Source organism: Frieseomelitta varia, unplaced genomic scaffold, assembly GCF_011392965.1.
Source record: "Frieseomelitta varia isolate USP_RPSP 00005682 unplaced genomic scaffold, Fvar_1.2 scaffold_644, whole genome shotgun sequence".
Taxonomy (NCBI): Eukaryota; Metazoa; Arthropoda; class Insecta; order Hymenoptera; family Apidae; genus Frieseomelitta; species Frieseomelitta varia.
This window is the reverse complement of record NW_025110417.1, coordinates 22,864-34,305: the sequence shown is the minus strand read 5'-3', so window position 1 is coordinate 34,305 and position 11,442 is coordinate 22,864. Positions and strand designations below refer to the sequence as shown.

At 35.6% G+C, this 11,442-nt stretch overlaps 1 protein-coding gene across 6 annotated transcripts in view; it reads right to left on the bottom strand.

Annotated features, from left to right (window-relative positions):
- LOC122534844 (dmX-like protein 2) overlaps nucleotides 1-11,399 on the bottom strand; it is a 19,611-nt gene extending 8,212 nt beyond the window's left edge. For 3 of the 6 annotated variants that reach the window (XR_006308005.1, XM_043665840.1, XM_043665843.1), the window contains exons 1-27: nucleotides 11,251-11,399; nucleotides 10,656-10,853; nucleotides 10,410-10,563; nucleotides 10,212-10,292; nucleotides 9,659-9,871; nucleotides 9,428-9,563; nucleotides 9,140-9,337; nucleotides 8,882-9,063; nucleotides 8,584-8,802; nucleotides 8,340-8,493; nucleotides 7,859-8,223; nucleotides 7,433-7,716; nucleotides 7,120-7,329; nucleotides 6,712-7,002; nucleotides 6,480-6,626; nucleotides 6,092-6,350; nucleotides 5,734-5,975; nucleotides 5,355-5,571; nucleotides 4,895-5,257; nucleotides 2,542-4,806; nucleotides 1,995-2,309; nucleotides 1,792-1,893; nucleotides 1,539-1,706; nucleotides 970-1,203; nucleotides 741-878; nucleotides 440-672; nucleotides 178-359 (exon numbers count right to left, since the gene is read on the bottom strand). Coding sequence is in view for 5 of the 6 variants with exons in the window: in XM_043665840.1 (XP_043521775.1) it covers nucleotides 178-359; nucleotides 440-672; nucleotides 741-878; nucleotides 970-1,203; nucleotides 1,539-1,706; nucleotides 1,792-1,893; nucleotides 1,995-2,309; nucleotides 2,542-4,806; nucleotides 4,895-5,257; nucleotides 5,355-5,571; nucleotides 5,734-5,975; nucleotides 6,092-6,350; nucleotides 6,480-6,626; nucleotides 6,712-7,002; nucleotides 7,120-7,329; nucleotides 7,433-7,716; nucleotides 7,859-8,223; nucleotides 8,340-8,493; nucleotides 8,584-8,802; nucleotides 8,882-9,063; nucleotides 9,140-9,337; nucleotides 9,428-9,563; nucleotides 9,659-9,871; nucleotides 10,212-10,292; nucleotides 10,410-10,563; nucleotides 10,656-10,853; nucleotides 11,251-11,337 (7,637 nt within the window). In the remaining variant the exon portion in view is untranslated. The remainder of the gene's footprint in view (nucleotides 1-177; nucleotides 360-439; nucleotides 673-740; nucleotides 879-969; nucleotides 1,204-1,538; nucleotides 1,707-1,791; nucleotides 1,894-1,994; nucleotides 2,310-2,541; nucleotides 4,807-4,894; nucleotides 5,258-5,354; nucleotides 5,572-5,733; nucleotides 5,976-6,091; nucleotides 6,351-6,479; nucleotides 6,627-6,711; nucleotides 7,003-7,119; nucleotides 7,330-7,432; nucleotides 7,717-7,858; nucleotides 8,224-8,339; nucleotides 8,494-8,583; nucleotides 8,803-8,881; nucleotides 9,064-9,139; nucleotides 9,338-9,427; nucleotides 9,564-9,658; nucleotides 9,872-10,211; nucleotides 10,293-10,409; nucleotides 10,564-10,655; nucleotides 10,854-11,250) is intronic. The other 3 variants (XM_043665842.1, XM_043665844.1, XM_043665841.1) reach the window with 2 other exon arrangements.
- Nucleotides 11,400-11,442: the final 43 nt, after the last annotated feature.

Sequence of the window (11,442 nt, the reverse complement as noted above, 5' to 3'; positions counted from 1 at the left end):
AAAAAAAAAAAAAAAAAATACAGAACGAAAGACAGCGAGAGAGAGAGAGAGAGAGAGAGAGAGAGAGAGAGAGAGAAGAAAACAGAAAGAAAAACAAAAAAAGACAAACAGATTTACGATCAACTATAATTTTAAAATTTTTGAATGATAATTAATTTTACAATTTATTGAACTTACCTGTCTGGCTGTTGATGTTTCATAACAAAAGTATCCGAATCACAAAGTGATTGATAAATACAGGCACTCAAAGCAACCGCTAAATCTCTCATTATGAATACTTCGCAATAATGCGTGTTTCTTGCAGGCATTGGTGGGTTACGTAATTCCACCAATGTCTGCAACATATCGTGAGCAAGAGACTAAAAGAACAATTTTGATGTCAGAACATTCGAAGTACTTTACATTTCTAGTTTAACTCGTAATTCGATATTATACGAACCTGCAAGTGTCTAACCGGATCTGCCACAACAGTTTTGTTGCACGCTACACTTGCGCTTAGAAGTGGAAGCGTGGTTGGAAATGGAAGAGGGCTAAGTAGTTGCTGCTGAGTCTTTTCTTGTTGCAATTCTTGTAGCAAAAGGACAAGTTCCATTCTCACGGATGCTAAACCACCACCGGATGCTCCGTGCAAAGAACAGTAGGATAGTAATGTTCGTAATAATGTCTCGTTCGCTGTAAATACATGTTTACCATAAATACCATATGTATTTAAACAGATTAATACTGGTAAAAGAAATTACCTTTCAACCACTTTTTCCTTCTAGCAGCTCGTTGAACCTTAGCTTCGAAATCTAATTTCTCGGCCATCAATATTTCATGTAACGTTGGTTGTTCACCAGATTTACATGGTTGCACATCATCTACCATACCACCTTCGTCTGAAGATATAATCACTTTGCCAATTTAAAGTAAACAGAAATAAATCGAATCGTTTAATTCGAGATAGAATAACAAGTTTGTTACGCTTACATTCCGACGCGTTGTTTGCATCTCCATCCGAGCTAACACTATAATTACAAAGCTGTCTGAGAGCATCTACTTCTCGCTCGAGCCATACATACAGCTGATATCGAAGTTGACCTCCGTCTACTTCGAAACCCGTTGCCAACGTTGATAATTCTTCCATTAAAATTTTCAAACATGCCACAAACTTCAATTGTTGTGCCATAATGTCTAATTGTCCTGGCGATTTATCAATTTTTTCTAAAAATCATATTATAAATTATTGATATTAATACATTAATAAATTATTAAATTATTAATCATATTGTTAATTAATTAATTTTGTTTACAAATATTCTTCTAGAAATAGAAGAGGCTCTTTATTTAAAGTTATCTCGAGTTATTAGAATCTGTATTTTACGATTTTGGTTGTGAATCTTGTTCTCTGTATAAGGGCACAATATTTTTAGATCTTTGATAAAGTAATACTGCAATTCCGACGAACTCTCAGAATATTTTACAAGGACACGATTCAATGCATGAAAATTCTGTCAAAATTAGATTAAGAAATCAGTAGATGGATTACATTAACTTACCGTTTTTCTCCGGTTGTGTTTCTTTCAAATCATCGGTGACTTCTTTTTTGTCTAATTTCATGCTTAAAGGCGGGCTGTCGGTATCCTCATGTTCATCATCGTCATCCCAATTCAACACTAATTCTTCCTCAGTTTGGTGTGTCATAGGTTGAGACCAATCTATAATAGCTAATACAATAAAGAATAGATTGCACGGTTTTTTTATATTTATCTAATAAAAATCTACCAATTATAGATAATTATGAAATTCTACCTTCGGCATTGTCAGCTTTTTTCGAATTGTCATCCCAACTAATAATTCCGGTGTCTATTTGCAAATCTTGTGTCCTTGATTTACTTGGACTATTCAACAGGCCTAAGAAAAAAAAAATCCATGGCATAATAAAAGTATATAATAGCAAGAGAATTTCAAAGGAACAGCAATATTGTACATGTGCCAATTGTGCGATTACGTACTGGGCGAATCCTCGCAATTTGTCTCCATCACTTTGTTAGGCAATTTAGAAAGAACCTCGAGAGCAAGAGCAGGGCAGCCTGCTTTGAAATGAGCGTGTGCAGTCGTGAAATACAATTGTCTCTCCAAAGGTGTAATGCTATCTTCCAAAGTTAACTGTTTGTCAGGTTGTGATTTCGTTTCTGTACCATAACTAAATCCAGATATGACTACAGAATGACCTTTCTTCTTATCTTGAGCAGTAGATGCGATATATTGTCTGATCAGCAATGGATGTGTTCGAAGGTAAACGTAAAAATTGAAAACATTTGGATTTGCTGGAACGAAGGAAAAAGAGAAAACGGTGACGTTTCTTTCAATAAGTCTAAAAGAAGTAAAAATCCAAGTATATTAATTATATAATAATATATGGTAGATTTGAATTGTTCTGTTTGATAGATATGCCACATTATCCTAGGTGGGGGACTGATGGGATCATTCCTTTGTCAAATTGAATGAAAAAAAAAAAAAAAAAAAAAAAATTGAACGAAATAGTCGGTTTTTCTTTACCTGTTGTACCCTCCGGTTTATCAGATTCGTCGTTATATTGAGGATGCAAAGTTCCAACATTTGTAAGCAGCAAAGTGTTGAGCGATCCTGCATAATCCTTAAGAATCCAAAGAGCCATACTACGTAAGAATGGATCTGGATGAGCTTTGTTCATATCCGGATTTTGTCCGTCCTTGTCACAGCCTAAAATTTCTTCATACAGCAATCTTCTCAGATTTGAAGAAGTAGTATCGTCGTCATAAAGTCTGGCGATAACCATCGCTAATTGTATATCGTTCAACTTATTCAAACATACGTCGATAGCATCTTTTAGTGCATTTGCCAACAAAAAGAATGCCGCAGCATGCTCGAATCTTTGTTTGCCAAGTAGAGCAAACGCATTCTTCAAGGCTGCTTTTCTCCAACGATCTTCCGTAAAGTTGTTCGCGAAGAAGGTTGTCATTCTTTCGTCTCGCTTGTTTCTAAACAATCCCCAAACGAGATTCTTCTTTTTCATAGCTAAGTAATAAAGCGCGGCATCAAGAGGATCTTGTTTCTGTTGATAAGCAGCTTTCGCAATCTTTTCAACGCATTTTTTCAGGATGGTGTTGTTTCTGATCCACCAACCAATACCGAGTTCCTTTAAGACGCTCCATTTTGGTTGCCCTTTCGCATAAGAGGGTATCAATCCTAACAATTCCTCCTCAGATTCGGAGTGAAACGCCCAGACAAGATTGTTCGACGATATTCCTTGTTTTTGAAACTGCGCTCTCTGCGCCAGCGGCAGACAGCGAATCAAGTAATTGTAATGTTTCATGGCTAATAAGAATCGAAGGCCGCAATCGTCCAACGAATCGGTCGAGACCGCTTCTCCGTCGGGAATACCGGTCAAATTTTCTTTCGCAATGGCATTCTTCGCGGCATCTATTGCAAATCTTTCTGCAAAATCTACATTGCAAGTAGAGACGGTGTCGGCCAAAGCGAGCAAGTGCATTTGATCGAGGCTGGATAAGCCAGGCAAGTGAGTGTGCGTTAACAATCGAGACAACAATCTGCCTTGTCGTGGTCCAAAATGAGATATTCCTTGTCTCTCCGGGACTGAGGAACGTCTATCTTTCTGTCGGGAACAGTCGTAACCTTCTTCCAACATATCATCCAGCGATTCACCTTCGTCCATATTGCTGTTAAACAATTCATTGTAATCCTGTTTATCTTCGGTTTTGTGTTGATGCGGTACGTTAGTTTCCTTGTCCGCTATCAATAGAGTCCAAAGCGGCAACGGAGATATCGATGTTATCTCCGCATAATCCAACGTAAGTTCCTCCGGTATTTGCGTGGTCGAGCCTCTTGGTTCCAGAGGCGACGTTGTACCTACGTAACTAACCGACATCGTTCTAGAACGGGACCACCCACCTCCACGTTGTTTTACCAAACTCTCGTCGTCTGCTCTCAACGAACAGGAACTTCCTATACATCGGACAAGATGTGCCAATATAGCCTTCACCCATCGAATTTTACCAGAATTTAACAATTCCATTAATTGTTTCGGATGATATTGAGGCAAAACGGGACAAGCGATTCTCGAAGCTTCGAACAAACCATAATCCGGCATATAGTCAAAATTTAAGTTCTCGTTTTGCATTCCTCGTTTTTTCTTAGCGTCGAGCATCGTTAAATTGATGCTGCTCACCCGGGAAAGATGGGGCATCGAAGATACATTTGCCAATCGCCTCTGCGACGTTTCATGCGCCAACGTTCGCAGATCCTCGTCTCGTAAATTTCGACTAGCTTGAAACTCGTCCGACTCTTGATGTTGTAAATTTGAATGGAAACAATCCTTCTTCGGGTTTGGTTTCCATTGTGAGTAAACGTGCATTTCCGAATCCATGCCAACTACTAAGATACCGTCTCTCACCCAAGATATCTGCATTGGTAACGGTGGTAGACCATCCGCCGTGGTCAACTCGATTTTTCGTAATTTCATCCAACGAATTTCATCAACGAATTGAGGCTGTGCCAATGACGAAGCTTTGCGCAATATTGGCCGGTTATTACTCTGTGATTCTTTCATCGCTTTCATATTTGCTTGGGCAAGATCGGAACACACCGGCGTGAAAAGCATAATTTTCGACCCAACAGCAACGGTCAAAATATGAGAACCGTCTTCTTTTGATACCCAATCTAACTGAACTAGATGTTTCTGAGTAAGTGGACAAGTGTTTCCATTTTCTATGATCGATTTTCGCAACGATTGAAGCGTGCTAAACGACGGAACAGCCAACAAACCTATTATAAAATCGATATTTTTCAATTTTTAATCATTTAATGAAAATTGGTATCAAAATTTATTTAATTGAAATAATAATCTTAATACCTGCGCTCGGCTTTGTAGTTTCCCCGTTTTCTCCATTTCTCGGTGATCTCACGTCTTCGTGGCTAAGCGTTTGCAACACTTGAGTAAGTCTTTTCTTCTTTTGCAAAAATTTACTATCGTAGAGATAACTCAGATCTAAGTGTTGGTCCACCGGAATTCTTGGTAAATGTATATTCTTCAGGTGTATCGTATCTTCTAGAATCCATTCACTTCCACCAGTGCTTTCGCATTCATATATAGCAACACATAGATTTACATATCTAGAGTCAGGATCGTTTTTGGTAGGACGTGTAAATGACTTTCCATATTTGTATGCACATGCAATACGTCCACTATATGCAGCACTTATGTTTAATGGTTGCCCTAAAATATGAATAATATTATCTAATATTCTTCAATAATACATTCCCCTACTTTTTCCAACTTTATTTTAATGCAATTAAGATAATTACGTATTTACCTGTAATGTCTATGGTTGATTCCTGATCTTTTCGTATCATCTCCCATTCGCACCATTCATAGTCCAACTTGCTTTTCGATTGATTTTTCGTTACTTTGCATTTCCAAAAACGTATCGTACTATCGCTACATGCAGTTACAACAATATATGGCGCGAAGCAAGCAGGATATATGGAAGAGCTGCTCAAATGTCCAGCGGCTGGTGCTGCATGTATTACCTACATATATATGATTATACCAATGATATTATTCCATTTATATTTTTTATTTTTAACATACTCGACTTTACATACACGATTTATATGAATTAAAATCATAATCTTCTCACAAAAGAGAAGAAAAAGGAAACAAAGGATGCGGTAGATAAATGTTACACGAACCTCGACTCCGTCTGGTAATGGCAATTCTTGTGTGCATACTTTTGTCGTTGTAATAAGAACATGGCTGCTCTGAGGTCGTCTTTGAAAAAGCATATCTAGTTCACCCTGACTATCACGACGAGACTGACTCGCTCTACGAGATCTTTTACCTTCTGGATGATTATAACGGCCAGGTGTTCCGTCTTCATCTTCATCTTGTACCAGATGAGAATCCGGAACATACATCATCGATTCTGACAGTGCTGCCAGTGAACACGTAATATATAAAATAAATAAATAGAAGAAACAAAACGAGACAACGAGGAAAAAACTGAAATGACTTTGATGTAATAACGTGATCGATAGAAATATCAAATACCGGTAGTTTCAGGTTGAGAGGCTATCACCAAACGCCACATATGTACCGTTGTACCTTGTTGCGTTCTTTCTAAGACAACTATATAGAATGGTTCTTCAAAAATCGCAGATTGTTGCAAATCCACCATAGCATCCAAGGTAGATTCCATCAACCCTAAGTCATTTATCGATGTATCTACGCCAGTTTGTTTATCATCGTTTCGATCCCCAGTAATTAATTGTTCTTGGAATACATGTAAGAATTGTGTATTTTGCCAGTCCTAAATTTATAACAAAAATTATGTTTATTAATCCATCAGGTTTAAGTTCAACTTTACAGCTGTTATGTTATGGAAAATTTTCAATTTTTTCGACTTTCTATTACCCCGTTTTCTTTTTTCAACACTTACATGCGTAGCATCAGAAATAGCATCCAGCTGTATGACGCAACCTGGCCTAGCTGTAGATTGTTGGGACACAATTTTTATTCTATCATGAATCGAATGTCTCATACTATCGTCCGATGACATATCTGTCGAGAGACTTGCCATAGAATCCTGAATACAACCACAGAAACCGACAAATCAATTTAACAACTGTTTCCGAATTATATTATCCTTGGCAAATGTATCGAATACTGACCATCATTCTACTTCGTCTTTCACTAATCGATACTTCTGCTAGCAGTGTTCTAGCGTCGATAACAGCTTGATATACCCTTAAACATTCGCCATCGCTGGCGACGAAACATGCGCTTGGAGAATTTGATAAATTACCCAAGGTGGTGCTTGGTAATAAAGTTGGAATCCAAGCTACGTTACTGAACGCTGAAATTTCAGGAGAATTAATACGCGCTAATTCGGAAACTCCACCGCTCTTCGACAAAGGCCCGACTGTGTCCACACGCCAAAGTATTAATTCGCTGCAAAATCCCTAAAATATAAATATATAAACGAGATCATCACTTGATAGTTATCCACCTTGAATTGTAACATTTCATTTAATGATAAAACATATCGTGTCATTATTATTATTATTACTTGTACTTACAGTAGGTGAGATATCTTTTGAAGTTGTTTTATTAGAGTCTGATTTATTACTAACGTTTTCGTTTGAATCAGCGTTCTGGCACTGAGAACCGGATTCTGGTATATTGTGATGCGATGTAGTCACCAATAAAGGCAATACTGGGTGACAAGTAATATCGTTCACTCGAAATCGATGTCCCGAAGCTCTCGACGCGTGTCCAATACTTAATACCTGTTATTGAAAAACAACGAGCGTAAAATAACGAAAATAACAAAGAGAAACAATTCTTCAAATAAAAAAACAATAGAAATTTGTGATGATTATTGATTCATACTTGTGAGAATTTTGTTTTGTCAGCAAATGTTAACTGCCATAAATTTAATGTGCCGTTCGAATGTTTCGACACCATAGAAACAATTGGACTTGGATGGGCTAAAAAATCGACCGTTTCTTGATTTGATTTCCCACTCTCCAAGTGACCGTCTTTTTCTTTCGAGGCATTTTGATCTGTCGAATTTTCAATATTTTTTAACAGTTCCTGGCCTGTTTTTGATGTTAATGTCGACTGCTCTTCATCCTGTTCGATCAAACTCGGTAATGGTGTTGCAATATCAGTAGCTGTAATGATTTGAGGATTTATTTTGTCGTTTTTAATTACTTGTTAATTCTTACTTTTATTAAAATTTATACCCAATATAAAAATATATTATATATATATATGAGAGAGAGAGAGAGAGAGAGAGAGAGAGAGAGAATTTACCTTCATTCGATGGTTTTGTGGATGATTTTGCCACTTCTCGTATATTTAACAATGGACCACCTGTATTGTGGGAATACATTGATACACTATGACTCATTGTAGAAGCATCGCCCAAAGGAAATGCATTAGGTATTCTGGTGGAAAATGATATTTGTGCTTGTCGAAATGATCCTGGATGATATTCGTCCAACCATTCAATATGCCAAATTAAAAAACTTCCATCTATTGGATGAATTGAAAAAAGTAAATCTGGATTGTGATGCCAATCACGTAATAACGTTTCTATTTTGGTATCTAATGAATCCGGAGCATGATTTATTGAAGACGTTACATCTGTCGCAATAGAATTAATGGACGTGGTATTACTGCAAAAAGAAAAAACAGAACAAATTCGAAATATTGATTTCTTTCTTACAAGTAAATAAATTTTGTCGCATATGATAAGAAAAATGTCTTTTCATATTGTTTAGATATATTATACCTAAGACTTTGGTGAGAATGTGCGCTATGTGGTAAGCTATGATGCGATGAAATTGTGTGTGTTGTGTGATGTTCATCACTACTATGATCTTCTTGACTCATTGATCGAACCGTGCCTCCTGATTTCTGTACTGGTTGTAATTTTACTCCCTTCTCTGCGATTATACAATTGGTCAAATTATTTATCAACGTATACACATATACATATGTTTATTCATACACGTATGTTTATTCATAAAACGTACTAGATAAACCTTCCTCTTCATGATCTGTTTCATGATCTGTATGATCTACATCTTGTTGATGTAATCCTTCTTCTTTTTCTACGACTTTACGAGTAAGCTCTTGTAAAATACTTTCTGCTTGCATCGTAAAATGCATTTCTTTATTATTTAACCAATGTAGAATAAAATTTGGTTCCCTTTCAGGATCTCCTGTGATTAAACTTGGTACTAATGGTATATCTATAATAAACAAAAAACATGTTATAAACATGTGATGAAGATATGTACGCAGTGTACTGTAATAAGACTATCATCGTACCAGTTTCGGCATTAATACTGGCTGCCAAATGAAAATGCATTCCTGGATAATGACCTGTTCCCTGGTAATTATTGTGAAAATCATGAACCGAATATGTTGAAGGCAAAGTTGGTAAAGTTGGTGCAGTGGTATGGCCTGCCTGATGCTGTTGTTTTGCATGTCGACGAATATGAAAACAGGTTCTACAAAAGACATGTATATCATCATATTAAATAAACAAAATATAAATATAGAAAGAAGAAAGATCATTTTACACACTTCATGTGTTTGAGCCGCTGCATGAATCGATGTTTATGCATGCTGTGATGTCGATGTTTCCCATGATGGCCATGTCTGTCAGACCCTTCAAATTGACTCATATTTGCTAAACCTTCAACTTCAGGCGGTATAGTTTCTGCCCATACTCGACAGATGTTGTCTCTACAAGATGTAACTAGCATGTTGGAAACAGATCCTCTAGACAAGAAGAAAAATGTTATTAATTTGAATGTGAAAAATAATTTATTACATGGTATTTTCATTATACGGTGGTGGTTTTTTACATACTTTGGCATATATTTACTAGTCTTGCGCCAAGATAAATGGGTTACTGCACGAGGATGAGCAACATAAACAAAACTATAACTGTCACTACCCATAGATTGGGTAACATTTACGTGATCCATATTTCGTGTTGAAAACACTGAGTAATTTCAAATAAAAATTTATTAGAGTTGTTTGTTCTGAAGTGATCATTTACAGAATTGAAATGTCTTGTTATAAGCATAAGAAACTTACATTGTTTATTTTCAAACCATATCTTCACCAATCTATCATTAAATCCCGTTGTCGCAAATAATGTGCCATCTGGACTGAAACTCATGAGATGCACTGGTGTAGCTGTACGACATTTCCAAACACAGTTCCATGCTCCTGGTTCATTTCCACTACTTGAATCACCAGGCGCAGGACTTTCAGCATCTCCTCCAATTGAAAAGGTGACTGTACCAGCTAAAAGAAAAAAAAAAATGAAATCCATATACATATATATAACACAGGATTCCTTTTTATTTTAAATACTGTTGCAATTGTTTTTTCTGCAACAACGATATATCAAGACATTAAAATACAGAAGCATCGCATTATAATGTTGGAAACACATTATGTTTAAAATTGCAAAAAAACCAATTTCTTTTAATTACTATATGCAAAACAAATTACAGGTTCTAATACTTTTAGAATATTCAGAATTTGAATATTATTTATCATATAATAATTTCTGCGAAATAAGTTCATTAAAGTTAATTTCAAACACATTTCACATGTACTTCTTTAAAATGACAAAACTCACAGTCTTGAAGAATATTTGAAGTATTTTCTTCATGTCCAGTTACAACACCTTCCTGAGTTCGTAACCTATTTATCTTCATCACTGTATACAATTTTATTATCGTGACAAAACACAAAAGTAATATTGCGTGTACTCAAATAGAAAGGACACAGATTATTATTACACATAAATTAAACAAAAGTAATGAAGAAGACTTACTATGTTCTTCTTGAAATGGGGTTATATTTTGATGCCATAATTGTAAAAGTTCCCCGCCAGTTAATAATCTTGTTCCTTCTAAATTCCATGATAGGGAACTAATATTTGATTCAGTTGTTAGACTACCAGTTTGAACCCATCGATATTCTAATTGCTGCACATTATAAAAAAGATTTATTCTATAAGACTTTGAAATATATAAATGTGGCTATCAGGAATAAGTATTGAAAAATAAAAAATACATACATGAGAACATGTACTATGAATAAGTGGAGTAGGTTCAAAAATGCAAACTTGATTTTCATAGGCTGCAGCTATTTTTCCTGTGTCTGTACTGCAGTCCAAGCAACTAATTCTTATGTAGTTATGCACAGCTCCTGGTATTATTTGAACTCGTTCAAAATTACTGGCAAGAATTACTATGTTACAGCCTGCTGCATATGCCTGCAATACATGAATATATTTTATGATACTATGTTGTTAAAGAGAGTCTTAAAATATTCAATAGTAATGAATAGTAATGACTATCTATATCAAATGATACAGAATTATCTTTGTAAATACGCATAAAACAAATATTCAAACATTTGATTTGTAAAGTAAAAATCAACAACCATGTATACTTAACCAATAAGAACTAAAACTATATAAGTTAATAACAACTAATTTAACAATATATAAAATACAATATATATATGTCAAATATATGTGAGATCAAGTTCGGAGTTTATAGATGATCTTCTTACGAGTACGAAATATTCTGAACGACTTAAATATTGTTTGTAATTGTAAATATACGTTAATATGTAGATAAAATTGATAACAAGGTACACTGACTTACAGTAAAAGAAATCCCTTCGACAGAGCCTACAGCGTAGCACCGATCACCTGCATTGCACGCACCACTTAATATTTGATGACAATTCATCTTTTCTATCAAATATTAGATCATTCTTTATTAAAGTGATTTCTCAGTTGTCTATATTGAGTTTGTTAACTGTAGCTAACAATTTTCGATACTTCTTTCTACGCT